The 18,812-nt window shown below is 37.5% G+C and overlaps 2 protein-coding genes across 2 annotated transcripts; both read left to right on the forward strand.

Moving 5' to 3' along the window:
* The first annotated feature begins 338 nt into the window (after nt 1-338).
* Nucleotides 339-3,760, forward strand: Fabp9 (fatty acid binding protein 9). The gene is made up of 4 exons (XM_027952841.2): nt 339-408; nt 2,678-2,850; nt 3,344-3,445; nt 3,614-3,760. Exons 1-4 carry the CDS (start codon nt 339-341, stop codon nt 3,662-3,664), a joined length of 396 nt encoding a protein of 131 aa, XP_027808642.1. The 3' UTR covers nt 3,665-3,760.
* Nucleotides 3,761-14,348: 10,588 nt separating this feature from the next.
* On the forward strand, nt 14,349-18,097 carry LOC114105812 (myelin P2 protein). The gene is made up of 4 exons (XM_027952383.2): nt 14,349-14,421; nt 16,581-16,753; nt 16,950-17,051; nt 18,047-18,097. The coding sequence occupies exons 1-4, from the start codon at nt 14,349-14,351 to the stop codon at nt 18,095-18,097; spliced, it is 399 nt and encodes a 132-aa protein (XP_027808184.1).
* The last annotated feature ends 715 nt before the right edge of the window (nt 18,098-18,812 follow it).

Genomic DNA, 18,812 nt, shown 5'->3' on the forward strand with positions numbered 1-18,812 from the left:
CAGGGTAACAGCATTTATTGTTCAAAAGGCTGATCTCTATTGAAAATTGTCTCCATTCCACAAATAGTACTTATCAGGTGACTCGGGTACAAATCTCTTTGCTAGAAGCTGTAATCGTTGACCTGAATTAAACCTCACATGTTAATTTTCTGCCTCTTAATGTGGAGGTAAATAAAGTGACTCAAATGCTGAGTCTTAGTCTTGCTGCTTCTCATTGGCCACACCAGGAGCATCACATGATGGGGACGTTCTTTAAATCAAGCTCCTCGTGGTATTGCAATGCCTGCATTTCGTTGGTTTTCCTGTGTGAGTGGCTCTTCTCAGCTCGCCTTCTGACGATGGAGCCCTTCTTGGGAACCTGGAAACTGGTCTCCAGTGAAAACTTTGAGGATTATATGAAAGAGCTGGGTGAGAAATACCTTTATGGGATGGGGGAAACTAGCAAAGCACTTTGTGATGTGGTTGTGTTTGCACTTTACAATGAATTTTCCTACAATTCTCTCTCTTTTGTGATTCTGGGGTATATTCATTTGAGACTAACATAGTTTATGATCCTACTTATTACTACTACTACTTTTGCTTTTCCTTAGTATTAGTAATAAATTGTCTTTTAAAAAATATGAGGTTCATAGATACCTTCAGTCAAAATCCATGTATAAGCCCATTTATCCTTTTGATAATACTTCTTGCTAACCTTTAGATTGAGGATCTCTTTTGCTTGGTCACTTTATTGAACAGTTTTTTTCCAGTTTCAAATTTATAGACAGTAATCACCATCTATAATTAAACTTATCTCAGAGTTTGCTTTAAGTTATAAATTTTAAAAGGCAGTAGCAACAAATAAAATTTCTAGGCAGTTAATTTTTAGAGTTCTCATTCATATAAGTGATCTGTAAGACATTACTTTGAAAAATTCCTTTGGTGGGAGAAATAGAACAATTTTACTCATTGAAAGCCTAGTGATGGGATGTTTCTCAGAAGTATAAACCCTACCTATCCTTTCTCTCAAGTTAAATGGTCAAACATCAATTATAATGACTTGGGTCTATAATAGCTGCACAGATTTTTTTTTATGAATGCTAGAAGAATGGTAATTACTTATTTTTTATATTTAATTAAGAGAAATCTCTTTTATGATAAATAACTATGTATGAAGCCAAGAATCTTCTTTAGTTTTTTTTTTTCTAACTTGTTTGGAATGATCAGTAAATGCTTACTGTTATTAACAATATGTTTACTCATTCTAGACAATGAAACAACCATGTTTTCTCCTGCATAATAAGTTAGTGTGCTTATAAGTGTACTACTTGGCCAAGTGTAGTGGCGCATGCCTGTAATCCGAGCAGCTCTGGCAGCTGAGACAGGAGGATCACAAGTTCAAAGCCCTTTTCAGCAAAAGTGAGGCACTAAGCAACTCAGTAAGATCCTATCTATAAATAAAATACAAAATAGGGCTGGGGATGTGGCTCAGTGGCCAAGTGCCCCTGAGTTCAATCCCGGGTGCCAAAAAACCAAAAAATAAACAAACAAAAAACCCAAGTATATTATTTGTTCCTCTTTTATCTCAGTATTAACATTCTCCGGGAGCAATAAATAGGCTTCCTTACCTATGGATTTAAAGATGCTTTTATTTTGAATAAAATTTGGAGGTTTAATGAAACTCAAGATTTAGGGCCTGAACAATCCTCATGGGTTTTTTATTTGTTTGTTTGTAAATAAAAGAATTTTTTTAGTACTTTACCAGGGCACTTAACCACTGAGGCATATCCTCAGCTCTTTTTTTAAATTTTTTTTTAGAGCCAGGATCTCACTAAGTTGCTTAGGGCCTCCCTAATTTTCTGAGGCTGGCTTATGAACTTGAGATCCTCCTGCCTCAGCCTCCCAAGCTGCTGGGATTCCAGGTGTGCACCACCATGTCAAGGCACTCCTTGTTTTGACTATGAGCTGGATTAGATGTGTCTCAATAGCAGCTAAGCTCCTCTATGTGAATACAATACTAAGTCCTTTAGCTCCTCTTCCAACACACCTGTAAGAACCACTTAAACACATTTTACTACCAAGAGAGTTGAAGGGTAGAGAAGGTACATAACACACCCAAGCTGGCAGGTGGCAAAATTGGAGCCAGGCAATCCTGCTTGTGATCCTTGGATCTAAAACTGCTACTCCGATATGGAGTGCATCACATCCATTCCGTAATTTGAGTGGGAAACAGTCTGATAATGACTGAGAGAGACAGAGAAGGAGTCAGTTCTTCTGCCCACCTTTTGTAGGAGTGAAGTTTGACAATGGAAATCCCCAGACTGAGCAACAGGACCAAGCTCTAAGCCAAACTCCTCCTATACTGTGTAGCTTCTGTGAGGTCCAGAGCCAGCATCTGATCACCTGAAAGGCACCCTGCAAATAAACATTTTTCCAGGAAGCTCAATAGCTTCAGAAAGTGAATTTAGCTTTTCAAAATATCAGATGGAATACTAGCCAGCTATACATTCTGATTGGGAGGATCTGGCTCAGTCCAGATAACAGACAGCATAAAAGACCACGACATACATTATCCAAAACTTGAATGGGGGAAGAAATTGTTTTTTGTTTTTTGGTTTAGGAAATTCCTTTCCAAAATGATTGTTAACACATCTGTCTAAATGTCTGAATAAAGTGTGATGCTTTCTCTGCCTTCCAGGAGTGAATGCTGCAGCTCGCAATGCGGCAGTGTTAGTGAAGCCAAACGTAATTATTAGCATGGATGGAGATAAGGTGAAGATGCGAACAGAAAGCTCTTTCAAGAACACAGAGATCTCCTTCAAACTGGGGGAAGAATTTGATGAAACTACTGCAGACGACCGAAATGTAAAGGTCGGTCAGAACTAAATCTTCCTGGTGTTCAGCTGTCAGAAACAAACCTGGGGTGGCGAGGTGTGGTTTGTGCTATGTAATTTGACTTATTATCAAGTTGGTTTGGGCATGTTTTGTTATATATATCTGCACATCTCCAAAGTCATTCCTTTTGCTAATTACTCTGAGGACCGAGTGAAGCTAAAAAAAAAAAAAAAATCAAGTTACTCTCACTTTTTTTTTTTCCTGATCTAACTTAGTCATTATATTAAAGATCAGAGAGAAAGGAGAAATTAGGCACAAATAGTTTAGGAATTATTTGCCTAGAAGAGAAAATTAATTAAAAGGGTCTCTCAAACCTTCTAGTTTGACAGTATTCAATTATGACAAGAATTAATGTGAGGATTTTGAAGAACAGAATTTCAAAATATAGATGGAAAGGTGGATGTCTGGTCCTGTGTCAGATAGAACATAGCGAATTCTACTTCTAACAGATTTTCTTATACATTTATAGAGCATCGTAACATTAGACAGTGGCTCAATGATTCACGTCCAAAAGTGGCTCGACAAAGAGACAACAATCAAAAGAAAAATTGTAGATGGAAAAATGGTGGCGGTGAGTTTTTTTTTTTTTTCTAAATTTAAATTCTTATATCTCTTGTTTGATACATGCTTGTCAAGCTACCCCTTGGTTTATGCACCCTGCATTGAGGGTCTGGCCTGGGGAAAAAGGAGCAGAACAATCTGTCAACTCCCAACTTTAATCATTCCTTTTTGCTTTTAGGAATGTACCATGAATAACATTGTCAGCACTAGAACCTATGAAAAGGTGTGAAGAAAAAGGTCCACATCAAGGAGCACTTGTCCACCAACAGGAAACTGGTACTTGAAGAAAATATGCCCCAAGGCCTGTCATTTTTTAATAATCTAATATAATCTTGCTCAATAAAAGCATCAAAGTAAGTACAGTTTGGGAGCTGTTTGATGATGAGGGTTAGGGAAAGTCTGATGAATCAGGGAAACAAGAAGATACTGGCCTATAGTGTGACTCTAACAGCTTTAAAGTCTCCTTTGCCCTGTGCCCACTTGATTTCCACAGTCCTGGACCCATTCTCACAATGCACTCCTTTCATTTTATCAAATCCATGTGGAAATTGATGTGACCACAAGGGGAGGTATATTATATCTTTGATACCTACTTTGGTCAGCACAAACCAAAAACCAGTATTGATAATTTTTTTTTCATTTTTACAAGGTCTGTCAATTGCTTGAGGAAGACAGACAATCACAGCACTGTATACACAAAATCAAAGATGGATGGATTAGAAGATAGTGAGAGATAGATGACAGATACAGGAGTACAAAATAGACTTCACATACTGTGGTTGAGTTGTGACAGACGAGCATTTAAAACAGTCATTGACGCCCTTCTTCACAAATCCATTTATAATAATTAGGCTAGTGCATCTGTCACCCTGCTCACAGCTTAATCCTCGCAGAATGGAGTGTTATTAGATATCAGTTCTGAATTTCTGTATGTCTGGTGAGAATTTAATTGTTTGAACTCCACAATGTCCCCTGATAGTTTCACCAAATGCTGTTGTTAGATATGAGGGCTCTCAGAACTCAGAGCAAAACACAGCGATGGGGGTAAATGAAAGAATAAAGCTTAGAAAACTCAGCCCATCTGTAGCAGTGAGAGAAGAAAAAGAAGAAAGTGGAGAAATTATGTAGATAATCACGTTGTGCCTTAAATTTAAAAATGGGCAATCCTTGGTCAAACCTAAGTCCTAATGTAGCACAGAGTGTGATTTGGTGAGTTCTTTGACAAATTTAAAGAATAAAATCCATGGACATGTAGCAGGATTTGTTGAAGTAATAGAAAGAAGAGCTTCTGAAGGGCAGGGTTTGCCAGAGAATGGCTACTAGAGGTCTGGATCCTAAGCAACCAGTACCTCACTATCAGTTAGTTTTTCTGCTAGCACAGGAATCAAGCTGACCTTGAGGATGTCTGGCTTGTGCTTGTAGTTTCTCAGCCTTGCTATACAGAGACCTGACCTGGAACAGGCCCAGATTTCCTTTTTGCCTCTTTTAACACTTTCTGCTGCCTTACTAAGAGTCATACTTATATACGTCAGAGTAGAATGAATACCCATGCACTTTGTCATCTAAACTGGGTGAGAATTAAAAGTGACAAAGGGGCACTGTTAAGGATTTAACCATAAATACAGACTGCCCTAGGCAAACTGAGGGGCATGGTCAACTTAGGAAGGAAATTAAAGAGTAATGAACAACAGGACTACAGCTTGGGGCTGGGCTGTGAACTGATTCTCTGGCTAAGGGTAGGAACCACCTGGGCTGTCATCTTAAACCTGAAGACCTCTGAGCATCTGGCTCTACATCAGAGTGGTAGCCCTGGTTCTGGCCAGGTAGCCACCAGGGGGGGAACAATGACATTTATCCCCATATGACATGTCCTTCTGTTTCTTAAAGGACTCAGGTATATACAAAACATGACCACGTTTGTCTTCAGAGGTTAAAGAGGCTTTCTCACCCTAATGGTGTCCTGAGAAAAGGGGAGCAGGGAAACCCCTCCTCAAACAGCCTCCATAGTGAGCTGGAGACCACAGCTGCTTTAGGGACACCTCAGAGCAGGAGCCAGAGCGTTTCCTACAATGATAAGGAAGAAGAAATGTCATTCAAATCTATGTCTTTACAGAAGCATGATTTTAAAAAAAGAATAATGAAGTTCTCAATTTTTGAAACATTTCTCTTCTCACAAATATCACCACTCCACGTACAAAGAGCTTGAATGAGAAATAAGACCCTGGTGTTGAGTTTGTTATATGCAGCATCAAATGTACTACTCTTTAGGAATCATTCACTCATTCATCCAAGTTCTTCCTTGGTGACCACTGTATTTGACACTCTTAGGTGCTGGCAAATGGCGCCGAGTTAGGCATGAAGGTCAAACTGCATTTTCTTTTCTTTTTTTTTTTTTAAGGTATTGGGTGCCTTTTCCACTGATCAACATATTCAGCTTTCTCTTTTGTTTATTTAATTTTATTTTTATTTTGAGACATGATCTCACTAAGTTGCTTAGGGCCTTGCTAAGTTGCTGAGGCTGGTCTCAAACTTGTGATCCTCCTGCCTGAGCTTCCCAAGTCACTGGTATTACAAGTGTGCACCACCATGCCCAACTACAAATACCTTTTGATGTTTCATGAGGCAGAAACACTAAACCTTGAAACACTAAATCTTGAAACACTAAACCTTTCCTTTTATCCTCATTTTTGTTATGAAATTATTAGAAATTATACTTAGACTGGTCAGTATTTAGTAAGAACTTTCACACAATCAGCCTTTGGATATATCTAACTTGCTTTTGAAAATCATCATCTATCTCTGAGAAATGATAACATGTATGTTTGTCACATTGCATTGGGTTTTAAAGGAGAAAGAAAACAATGGAACTTTTCATTATAGTGAATTCACTAATCATTTATTCACTTTCCAAGAGGTTTGAAATAAAAGAAATGAGAGCAGTTTTTATAAGCCACACTGGAAAATGTATTTTATTTTGAAATATTTTAGCCTGAAAAACTCAGTAGCAAATCATTAGACTTCAGATTGATACTGAAGTTTGTAAGACAGTATTAATTATCCCATTATGCCATCCTTAGTATTATTATCCAAGAATAATTCACCAGGTTTTCTTTTATGCTACCTAACACTATGTGGTAAATCTTTGATAAGAATAGCTTTGAACATTCTCTGTAGTATTTTACTGTCACACTTTTTGTACCCAAAATGCAATAAACATTAAAAGACAATGGACTGGTCGGTCCCATGAGTAACCAAAAGTAGAAAGAACTATAGGATGAAGTATTGGGACATATCCTAATTCCTAAATGATATGTTCTTAAAATTCCTACTTCTAACATTTAGGGGGAAAATATGTCTACCTTTTTTGATGTTTGGTGTCCAGGCCCTTTGTCTTGCTTTTTTGAGGAAGTCAGAGAGACCATCTAACCACCAGCCCCACCAGGAGAACAGGAGTTATCAGTTGCCCCACAGGGGGCAAACAGTGAAGAAGTAGAATGGGGTTTGATGACCCATCGGAGCAGACTTGAATCCTGCTTCTACATCTATGACTACGTGAGAGCCTGTTACCATCTAGGGCTGCAGGGTTCATTCAGCAAAGAATTGAAGAATGGGACACAGAGATAACAAGCAAGTAGCAGGTTTATTACAAAAGCAACAGAGACAGATTTCTACGAAGAGAAGGAGCCCAGGAGACGAGAATCCGGTGGGGGAGTTTTGGCCTGTTCATTTTATGGTCTCTGGAATTTCCTCCTTTCCTTATCTCTTCCCCTGTTCATGCTCTCCTCACTATAATTGATTGATGCTCCCTTTGTTCACGCATCTATTTTAGTTTTTTTGTTGGATCCCCCACTTAGGATCATGGGTAAGGAAGTATCTAATTAGGTCCCCTGTTTGTGTCCATGAGCACTTTCTTCAACCAGGAAGTTGACATCGTTAGATGACCATCTCCACGTTCCTTTGTTCTGAGTCTGCCCCCCACCTCCACTTGCCAGGCTCTTCTACATCTTCCTCAAGCCTGCAAGAGCTGCTTGATCAGTTTGTTTCTTTGCAAAACGGACACTGACTTATTTCCCGGGGTTGTGGCAAGGGTGAAGGAGATTGTCTAAAAAGGACCAGCACAAGTATTGCAGTTTTCCTGAGCCCTCTTCTCAGAAGACAAAGCAGTTAGAATGGGAAGAGTGGGAACAACATAATTGGTGGGGATGTTTACCAAAACAGTGAGCAGCAGAAGAACAGCGAAGAGTCTCAGCAGGGTTTAGCTTAAGGCAAAGGTTTGAAGCAACCAATTAGAAATCAGCTTTCAGGAAAATGGATTATGGTTTACTTTGTAAAACAGAATTCAGATTTCTGTGGTTACTTATAAAAAATAAAAACTTTCAATAAGTAAGTTATAAAGCAACTTCACAAGTTATCTTTCTTGATCCTCAAATAAATTTTTGTTTTAACAGATGAAAAAAACAGATGATAGCATCCCAAATGCTATCCATTTAGCAAATAATAAAGCTAGATGAGAACTTAATACAAATTCACTATAGAATTTTATCTTTTTACATTAAAAAATAATGACATGGGGACTGGGAATGTAGCTCAGTGGTAGAGTGCTTACCTAGCATGCAAGAGGCTCTGGGTTCAATCCCCAAAATTGCAAAAGCAGACATGAGAAAAGAAACAAAGAATGTCACAACTCTGTGAATTATAATTTGAATGCCAATAAGACAGATGATTAATTGCCCCTTGGAAACCTGAGGTTGCCCTTCCCAAGCACTGAGTTACTACTTAGAACAGCCTATAATCAAGGTGTGGCACTGCTCAGACCTCTCTATATCCATTGGGTTTTATGACTACTTCTTTGCATGCAATCTGAGTGGAATTGACATGTGCCACTTCTGAGTCAAGACGGTGAAGAAGCAAATCCATGCCTGTCTGCTAGCAGGTAGACTGTGAAACTCTGGGGTATGGTATAGAAGAAGGGATCCAAGACCTCTGAAGGACCTCATAGCTCCATACACTAGGAGCCCCTATATTGGACTGGGACATCAAACAAGAACATCTGGGTCTAGCCACTGGAATGTTGGAGTTTATTGCAGCAGCTAATGTTCAAATAAAATTTAAGAGATTTCATTGTGTATCGTGTCACAAGCCTGTTATTGGCTGAAATGTAGCCACAAATCTAGCTTTCAGTTGTTTAAGGGAATAAAGATTGGGTTGGTTGAATGAAAGAAACCACAGTTTAGACATGAATTTAGCTGTTTCTCTGATCTAAATTTACCTAACATGAATTTAGTTGATTGTCTGATCTAGTTTTACCTGAAATCTCTTTCTCTGGAAAAGACTATATGTAAGTTAAACATTCTCTCATAGTACCTCAGCTGTGTAAAACATTTTGTAAGGTACAGTCAAGGAAATAAACAAGGTAGGCTGCCTGGATAGCACATGATTTAAAGAATACTCAAATGTCTATCAGTTTTTATTGGTTCTTTATGAAATCACACACTACACACACATACCACACACAAATATACACATACACACTTTGCACTATGTTTTGTAAGTGAATAATTTTTAAGGAATTATTTTCTTCCATCAGCAGTATTACTTTCTGTCCTAGAGAAATGCAAAGGGAATAGAAAAACTGTGGGAGGCCCAATGTATACTACAATGACCAGAGAAAGAAACTGAAATACAGAAATCCTTTCTTATATTCCCTCTCCAGTGAGAAACTTCAATACTCAGGTGTACTCTTAGTACTCAGACTAGTCTTTGGAAAAAAGACCATACATGTTAGCTTCTAATAAAAAGCCAAGCTAATTGCATTATTTGGAGGAATCACAAACTACTTCTTCATTCTCTTTATTGCTATTCAACACAAGAAAAGCTATTGACTACCTTTGGGGCAGAATAAATGCAATCATCACCATAGTAACCAAAAGTCTAACTATCCGGGGGTAGCTGAGGAAGTCACAGGAATGATTTGCTCTAAGAAAGCAATTTTAATCATTAAACATGGAGAAAACATTTATTTGAAACCTGACAGAGGAGTTTAGGGATATCCAGAGCAAAATGGAATCTGCAAGGGCACCAGATACCCTCCTGAGTTCTGACCATAAATCTGACTATCAGCTCTTGACTAAAACCATAGAATTTATTAATGTTCCTTTTTTGTTGTTGTTGTTGTTGTTGTTTGTATTGGGGATTAAACCCAGAGGTACTTAACCACTGAACCACATCCCCAGAGCTTTTCATTTTTTGTTTTGAGACACAGTCTCACTAAGTTACCTAGGGCCTGGCTAAATTGCTGGGGCTAGCTTTGAATATGCAATCCTTCCCTCAGCCTCCCAAGCCTCTGGGATTACAGGCATGTGACATTGTGCCAGGCTATTAATGTGCCCTTTTTTATTTCTATAATCAGTAACTTTAGCCTTCTCTATTTTTAATCCATCTTGCAAAGACTTTATCAATTTTATTAGTCTTTAAAATGTTTTGGGGTTTGTTAATGTTTTCTATTTTATATTCTTATTTTATTAATATTTGTTCTGTGGGTCATTTATTTCTACTATCGATTGTTTCTTCTGCTTTTTGACCATATTTTCTTCTAAGAGATTTATTTTTTATTAGCAATGCATACAAAAAATTATATAGATAAATTTAGACCTTGGGTGACATTCTTTTTTCAGAGAGGTTTTAATTAGTTTTTTCTAGTAGCTATGTTCTCTGTCTTCAATCACATTTTAACAACTGAATTGATACCAACACAGTTTATTTTCAGATCATTCTTACAATGTCATAGCCCTTCAAAGTTTTAAGCCCTAAGTATGATGGTTAGCCAGAACTCTCCCTTACTGTAATACCGTCACAAATGTTCCTCAGATTTTGCCTGTCACCTGGATATTACAAATTCATAGATCCCTGGAGAAGCAGTAGCCCTAAATACTGTATTTATCCCTCTGGATTTTCCTTTCTCTCCTAACCCTAGACTCAATTTTTCTCTTTTTATCTCTCTGGTGCCATGGAGAATTTTCCTTTCAACTTTGTCCCTCTTGATATCGCAGTTGGAAAGTTTTTTTGTTTATTTGTTTGTTTTGTGATACTTCAGACTGAACCCAGCAGTGCTCTATTACTGAGTTATATCCCCAGTCCTTTCTTATTTTTTATTTATTAAAAAAATTTTTTGGGTAGGGTACTGGGGATTGACTCAGGGGTACTCAACCACTAAACCATATCCCCAGCCCTATTTTTTATATTTTATTTAGAGACAGTTGCTTAGTACCTCACCATTGCTGAGGCTGGCTTTGAACTTGTGATTCTCCTGCAGGAGCCTCCCAACCAAGATCATAGGCATGCACCACCACACTCAGCTCTTAATTTTATTTTGAGACAGGGTCTCACTAAGTTGCCCAGGCTCACCTTGAACTTGTATTCCTCCTGCCTCAGCCTCCTGAGAAGCACACACCACCATACCTGGTGAAAAATTAGTTTAATGTCCTCATCTCTCATCTATGAAAGTGAAAGTTCCAAGCCTATGTCTATTATCTTCTCAATTGTTTAAAAAATAATTATTCCTTCTAGTACCATATGATGTGCATTTTTGTCAACAACTATTATCATGGTATTTCTTTTTAATAGTAATTTTAAATTCACTAAAATTAAAATGTCTGACCTCAAGCCTTGATGGAATCATGATTGAAATGTAAATTCCACAAGGGCAGGAAATTTTGTTCAATGGGATTTAATCAGCACCTCAAACAGTGGGTGGCATTTAGTAGGCTTTCAGTAAATAATTTTGCACTTAAATGAATGACAAAAAAATGGAGTTGGTTCTTTGGCATCCAAGTGAAAGATCATGAATTCTTTGTTTATTTACTACATGATGATTTGTCTTATCTCTTTCCCAAATATACAATTTGATGTAGCTTGAAAACTGCAATTAAGGGACATTTCTATGGCATGTTATGTAGAGCAAGTTTTTCTTATCATTTTCTTTGGATCTCTGGTGGTCTTTTTCAGAGTATGATTTAAATAACTCCCCTGATTAGAAGTTGCATGGGCAATAAGTTACAGAAAGGAAGAGGAGTGAATCCACACTGTGGATAAAATATATCTGTCTCACTAACAGTTCCAGCCTAAATGCATGCCTCTGTTACCAAACGGTTCTGGAGTTTAGTATGCCTCTTTTCCTGCTAGGATATGATGCCTTTCCAAATTAGGGAGGACCTAATGGGTTGTCTGGATCTTCCCTCATTGCTTTGATCAGTACCTTTGACCTTTGTTTTGTGGTACTGGAGACTGTGGTACATTGACCTCTAAATTTCTTCTTAGTCCAAACTTATCTGGTCAATCCGAGCAGTCAGATCCAATTGCCAATAGCCTAAAGTAGAAAATGGTTTTCTTGATCTAAAATTAATTCAGGAAGGAAAATTGCATGGTAATGGAAGGAGACCCTCAGGGTTATACAGTGGAGGAGGTAGAGAGAGAGGAGGGGAGGGGAGGGGAGAGGTGGGGAGGGGGGAGGGTGGAGGATGGGAAAGGCAGTGGAGCACAACAGACACTAGTATGGCAATTTGTAAATCAATGGATGTGTAACTGATGTGATTCTGCAATTTGTGTATGGGGTGAAGGTGGGAGTTCATAACCCACTTGAATCAAAGTGTGGAATATGATATGTCAAGAAATTTGTAATGTTTTGAACAACCCACAATAAAAAATTAAAAAAAATAAATAAAATAAAATAAAATAAAAAAAATAAAAATAAAAATAAAAAAATAATAAAATTAATTCAGTTTTATAATATTTCTGCCTTGCCAATAAATGGTTCAATGTGTGTTTTAAACTTCACCGTCATTCCTATGTGCAAGTCAAGGACTACTGAGAATCCAGAGCTCTCTAATGTTTTACCTCTGAATACAGGGCCCAGCTCCAGGGCAAAGGTTTAGATCTAGTCCTTCATTGTTTTAGGCAGAAAACCTAAATGCTAAATATTGTATTTCTTTTTTTTTTTCAGTCATCTGTTGAACCTCAAGTAATTATTTTACCATTTCTATACAAATTTAATGTACAGCATCACTTTCTGTAGTCGTGGTTATAGCCCAATACATTTCTTAATAGAGTGGAGCTGACAAAAATTGTTGGAAGTATAAGTGTTCCTATTATTTTTATAGTGGTCTGGAAAAGAAAGTAATGTGTCCATGAAACAAAAGCCCTTTTTTTCATGCTGGGTTTTCTTTTTCTTTCCATCCCAATCCAATGTCCTCCCTCCAATCACATTCCTTGGGTCCAGGGTCCAGTTATTTGGTTAACTGAGGAATTTTCCTGTTCAGTATTTTTTTCCCACTCTCCTCCCCAGGGACTGGTAATGTGGCAGACTTGCGCCCACTCTAGATGATTCCACATTTTTTTTCATTCAGCTTGAAACCAGACCATATAACTGCAATAGTTAGGGCACAGCTCTGGTACCCAGTTACCTGAGCCTTTGAAGTCGAGGATTCTGCCTGCCCTGAGTAAATTCACCATGAGATATTTTCATTGTTGTGAAGGGTGCCAACTTATGAACTAAATGTATAAGACCTTGTATTGTTAGTTTTCTCATAGTCAAAATTGGTGCTAACATGGAAAAGCTGTCAGGAAAGACACAGCAGCAAGTAGGTCTTCCCATGAGTACTAGCATGTTCCACGTGGATTTACATTTGTTCCCCCTGGTCAAAGATGGGGCTCTGCTATATCATAATCATCTGATTCTCTTGGTTGGCACCTCTTCTGATGTTTGGGCCTTTAGACAATTGTGGCAATGTCTATATTACTGGATCTTTGGTCAGACCCTGTATGCAGGGATGGGGTAAGAGAATCGATCAGAGTGTAGGTAGCAGAGACTGATGCTCGGTCCAAACCCTGCCTCTTCTTATATGAGTTTTGGACGCAATTTTTAACTTCCCTGAGCTCTGGTTTTCCTCCCTGGGAAAATGGATGCATCACAATACCTAACTCTTATGGTGCTGACAGGATTAAATGAGACAATCTGTATTAAGTGCTTAGCCTGGTGACTGGCCCACAGTGCACGCTCAACATCTATTACTATTATTATTATAGAAAAATCCACTTTATAAAACTGCAGATTTATTTTCAATGACTCAAATTTGTCATGGCAACTAGGAACCTGCTTAATTGGCACTTAAGCTTTTTTAGATGAAAATCTTAGCTGCGGTCAAAGAGCATGTCACAGTGCAACTTCTTGTCCTATTACATGAATACAATTTCTGTACTCCACTGTGCTGCACGGCCCTCATTGTCTGCCCACTCTGCCTGCCTGGGATGTATATGTGAACTATGCCAAGCCTCCCTCACCTCTGAATGCTTCCTCACACTGCTCCCCTGCGTTTCTCTCCCACAACATATTTGAGACTCTTATCACAGTACTCATGAACATTTTCTTCTCTTTCTTCCCTTTCAATAAGAATTCTTAATTGTGCAAACTCAGCATCAAGAGTAACTAAGATGCCTAAACAGCACGCACGCACGCATGCGCAGGCACACACATACACACACACACATTCATTTGCAGTCATAGCCTCTGTGGAGTCCTTTCTGAAGCATTAAAAGACTGTAAAAATGTAAGATGATTTATCAATGTGAGACCAGCCAAAATTTCTTGAAGGCTCAAATAGAACTCTCATTCATTTTTAGACATTTTTTTTTCTTGGAAACAATAGGAAACATTATGCAGGTTTTGTCTTCCTAGGATGGATGGGCAGCTGGTGATTGAAGAGCCATTCATCGACAGTCCTGACACTGCCTCTCCCCATTGGGTCTCTGTGAGAGTCACATGCTCTAGATGTCTTTGAAAAGAATCTTCTGAGGCCTCAGAGTCTCATCTCAGTCTCCTGAATCCTACCAAGAATTGTGTTCAACTCTCAGTCGTCACCATGAGCAACAAATTCTTGGGCACCTGGAAACTTGTCTCCAGTGAGCACTTTGATGATTACATGAAGGCTCTAGGTAAGAAATGCTCCTTGTTCTGGCTGCAAAGATCCTTTCTAGGAAAACTGCCTAATATTTCCTTCTGATTTCGTTTCTAGGAGACTGGGGATGTTTACACAGTCTGAAGTACAGTCCTGGGATTAATCTTATGTCATTCGGATAATTTACTTGTGTTTTATCCGTGTCAGTTGTACTAGAACTGAATTTAAACTACTGAAATGCCTGGAACTCACACTGATCCAAAGGCAGTTTCATACCAATAAGGTTTTCATTGGAAACCTGGAAGAAAGACATTTTAGAAGCTTAGTCAACCTATTCACTGACTTTTATGATAACTTTTTTTTTTATAGCAACTAAGGTACATGTAAAATAAGGAGTTGAATGATAGAAAACCTCCATTTAAGCTGGGTGCATGGCTATAATCCCAGATACTTGGGAGGCTGAGGCAGGAGGATCACAAATTTGAGGCTAGCCTGGTCAATTCAGAGAGACTCAATCTGAAAAAAAAAATTTGTAAAGGCCTGGGTATATAGCTCAGTGGTAGAACAATTGTCTACTGTGCACAAGGCTCTGGGTTCAATCCCCAGTACTAAAACTAAAACAGACAAAAATCTCAGTTTAAAATTTTGGTATTGAGGCAAACTAAAAAAATTTTTCTATTTCTGTCCATTATTACAGAATCATGTAGGATGTTCATGTCCTAGTGCAGGTGCTGAGAGGAAAAAGAAACCAGGTTTGTGGTAGTGAATTCAAACTCTGTTACCCAATCATCAGACTTTCCTGATGTTGGAGCAGAAGATGGAAATCAAAAATCAGCCTTGGTTACAACTGTACTTCATACCATTTCTAGAGAATGTTCCAGAAACACAATAGATAAGAAAAGTCTTTGGAAATTTCCAGAATTGTGTAAATATAGTAGAGAATGACGGTGATAACATCAGGTTGCCATGTTTGTCAAAGTGCCTGTAGCTTTATTTAACTTTTGGAAGTTCATGTATACACTTCTAATTTTAGATAAATGAACAAAAGCCTGTCATTGTTGCCTAGTAAACTATGAGAACTTACAGGTATGGGTCCATATTGTGAGACTGGTTAGATTTATGGACTTAACTTCATAGCTGAAGGAAAAGGAAAATTCAAGAAGGTCTCAACGAGGAACTTTCTAATTTCATTGTTTTCAAATTACAGAGTGCACAGGATCCCTTGCGGGGCGGCTTGGTAAATGTAGACTCACAAGCTCTGAAGATTATAGTTTGAAAAACATGGTCTTCAATCACACAAAATAATGAAAGTTTAATCAGAATTAGAAGAATACCGTCCACATTTATTAGCTACAAGAATACCGTCCACATTTATTAGCTACAACTTTTCACTTCTTATTTAGTATAGATAGAGATAAACAAGTTGTTTTCAATGTGGAAAAATAAAGAATTTTGGCTTCCAACTGGAGTCTTATAAAACTATATTTCTTTTCATTTATTTCTTGTATGACATTTCTTCTTTTCCATGTATTTGATAGCGATGGCAATAAGGCTTGAGCCCAATTTTGTTTAGTTTTTCAAATATAGAAAAGTTTTGAAAAAATCTTTTCATTCATCTCTGGCTATTTGTGACCATACAGATTTTGAAGGTAGGTGGCTATTTTTTCTGACCAGCTAGACTTAGGAGCCACAAAATTTCAGAAATGAGGATATCAAGGATATAATGGGAATTCTTCTCTATAGCCATAGTATATTATTAATGGGGAAAATATCACAGAACTGCTGTGTATAGCATAGTCTCATTAAAATTGTACGTATACTATTTTTTTTGGAGCTACTAAACATCTTCATTGTTTCATACAAATCCCTAATTACTGACTTACAGTGGAGAGTAGGATTAGGGCAAAAGTAGACAACGTGCACTCTTTTCCCTGAACATGTTTACTTTTTTAAATCTACAGGTATTAATTAAACTTACTTTTTAAATATTTATTTGTAATAATAAACCCTAAAATATATGTGTAGCAGACTCTTATTTTTATTGGGTGGGGAAACATGGGAGGAGGCCCTTAGTAGTAAGTGGGCCTACCTGCCTACCTATACATATAACAGACAACGAGCACTGGACAGGTCACCCTAGCCTCCCCAAGTGCGCTCTTTGTCAACACAATGTTATAACACTACCTTGGTTTTCAGGTGTGGGGTTAGCCACCAGGAAACTGGGAAATCTGGCCAAACCCAGTGTGATCATCAGCAAGAAAGGGGACTATATTACTATACGAACTGAAAGTGCTTTTAAAAACACAGAGATCACCTTCAAGCTGGGCCAGGAATTTGAAGAAACCACAGCTGACAATAGGAAAACCAAGGTAATCTTTAACATTTTTCTTTACTATTGGTTCAAGCAACTGCTTGAGAGAGAGAAGGTTATGCTGCTAGTATTTAACAGAGTTGAAATGATCATGCTTCTCAAGACATCTGCTATGAAATGGTTCAGGACTGAATGAATAGCTTCTTGGATCAGCTTAAGTCCAGCAAGTCAGTGACATGCAGTTGTGTTTGCAGAGCATTGTAACCCTGGAGAAAGGCTCACTGAATCAAGTACAGAAATGGGACGGCAAAGAGACCACCATAAAGAGAAAGGTGGTGGACGGAAAACTGGTAATGGTAAGAGTATTTCTAATTCTAAATACCAAAATAATGCTATGTAAATAAGAGGGTTATATTATTTTCAAAATGTTCTTTGTTCTGTGGAATACAAAGGACAAAATGGCAAAGAATAAAGTCAAGATTAATGCTTGACTGATATTTAAATCATAAAAGACTCATCTGCAAGAACTGGATCAAGATTTTAGAAATAACAAAGTTGATTTGTTAGTTTTAGAAATAACAATATCTACAAAGTGAGAGTAAAATTCAAGAAAGTATGAATAAATCTCTTACTGGTTTGAACTCTAAAATACATGTCTAAACTTTAATAGCAAAATGCATCCTGAAAGGCTCAATTGTAGAATATTTGTAGACATCTAAGCATTCTGCTTCCAAGAATCTATAGTAACATACACCGAACCATGTTATCAGGCAAGCTGAGCTCCAGGGAGACCTCTTCTTAGTAGATGAGATTGATGACAAAGGTTACCTGAGATGACCTCTGATGATTTTTTTAAGGTTAAGGCTCCATGCTTAATAATTAACAAATACATCAAATGTAAACTGATTCCTGTCATGTTAGGAATGTTACTTTTAAGAGGCACTTAGCCCTTGCTGCACAACAGATTAACATAGGGGTATATTCCAAAATGGGGGCCCAATATGGATCAATTGAATGCAGATCTCCTGGGGTGGGATCAGTATGTTTAAATATTCTCCAGATAGGGTAAATCATTTTGAAAACCACTCTTTTAGTATATTTAAATGCATACAAATAGTGCAAAAAACCTTGCCACTTTAAAAAAATTCCTTTATAGTAAAATATCAACTTTAAAACTATTTCTCTAGTTTCAATGGTCATCATCCTAAATTACTGGATATTGGCATACTGGGATATTTTATTTCTTTCTAAATTTCATCTTATATGTTTATTTTTAATTTCTAATTTTATCATAAATTTGTTGTTCTCTGTCTTGAGTTTTAGATACTTAATCTTTTTTTCTTTTCTTAAGGAATGTATGATGAAGGGCGTGGTGTGCACCAGAATTTACGAGAAGGTCTGAGAAAAACATTTACCCACTGAGTGGTATTTAGTCACTTAATATTGGAAATAAATTGCTTCCATTGGCAAGACCCAACTACTCTCCAGTTTGCTTTTTGGTTTGAATTTTTTTGTTTTTGTTTTTGTTTTGTTTGGGTTTTTGTCTTCACATGCCAGATTGACAAAGCCCTTAACTGAGTCTTAATCTAAAAACCACTGCTATTTAAATATTTTCAATTTGTGTACATGTCCTTATTATATTAACTCATCTATATCTAGCCAGACTTAAATAATTGATAATGTCATTAATTTCTAAGAAATTCTAATCTATGGTATTCTGATTATTTAAAATAATAATTAAAAGAAGTAATGGGATAATAAAAGGATGTAAAAGTTTACTTACGGGGGTAGCAAACTCAAACGCCTTCTGGGACCAGAGAGTTATAAGCCCATAAGGAAGCCACAAAGAAGCAATTCAGAAAGAGCAGTTTTAAATGAAGGAGTTCTAGTTTCAACTAAAAGGAGCAGCCTTAACTCAACTTCAACCAGTTTTTTAAAATTAAGGGCTAGTTTATAGGCAGTGAAAGGGACAGATACTGAGGACAGAGTTGAATGCATTGTGACAAATGCAAGCACTCATGTAACTCTCATCTAAACAAAGATACAAAACATTTCCTTAATCCCAGAAAGTTTCTCAATCCCCTTCCCAGGCAATGCCCTACCCTGTCCCATCCCTA

Source organism: Marmota flaviventris, chromosome 15, assembly GCF_047511675.1.
Source record: "Marmota flaviventris isolate mMarFla1 chromosome 15, mMarFla1.hap1, whole genome shotgun sequence".
Taxonomy (NCBI): Eukaryota; Metazoa; Chordata; class Mammalia; order Rodentia; family Sciuridae; genus Marmota; species Marmota flaviventris.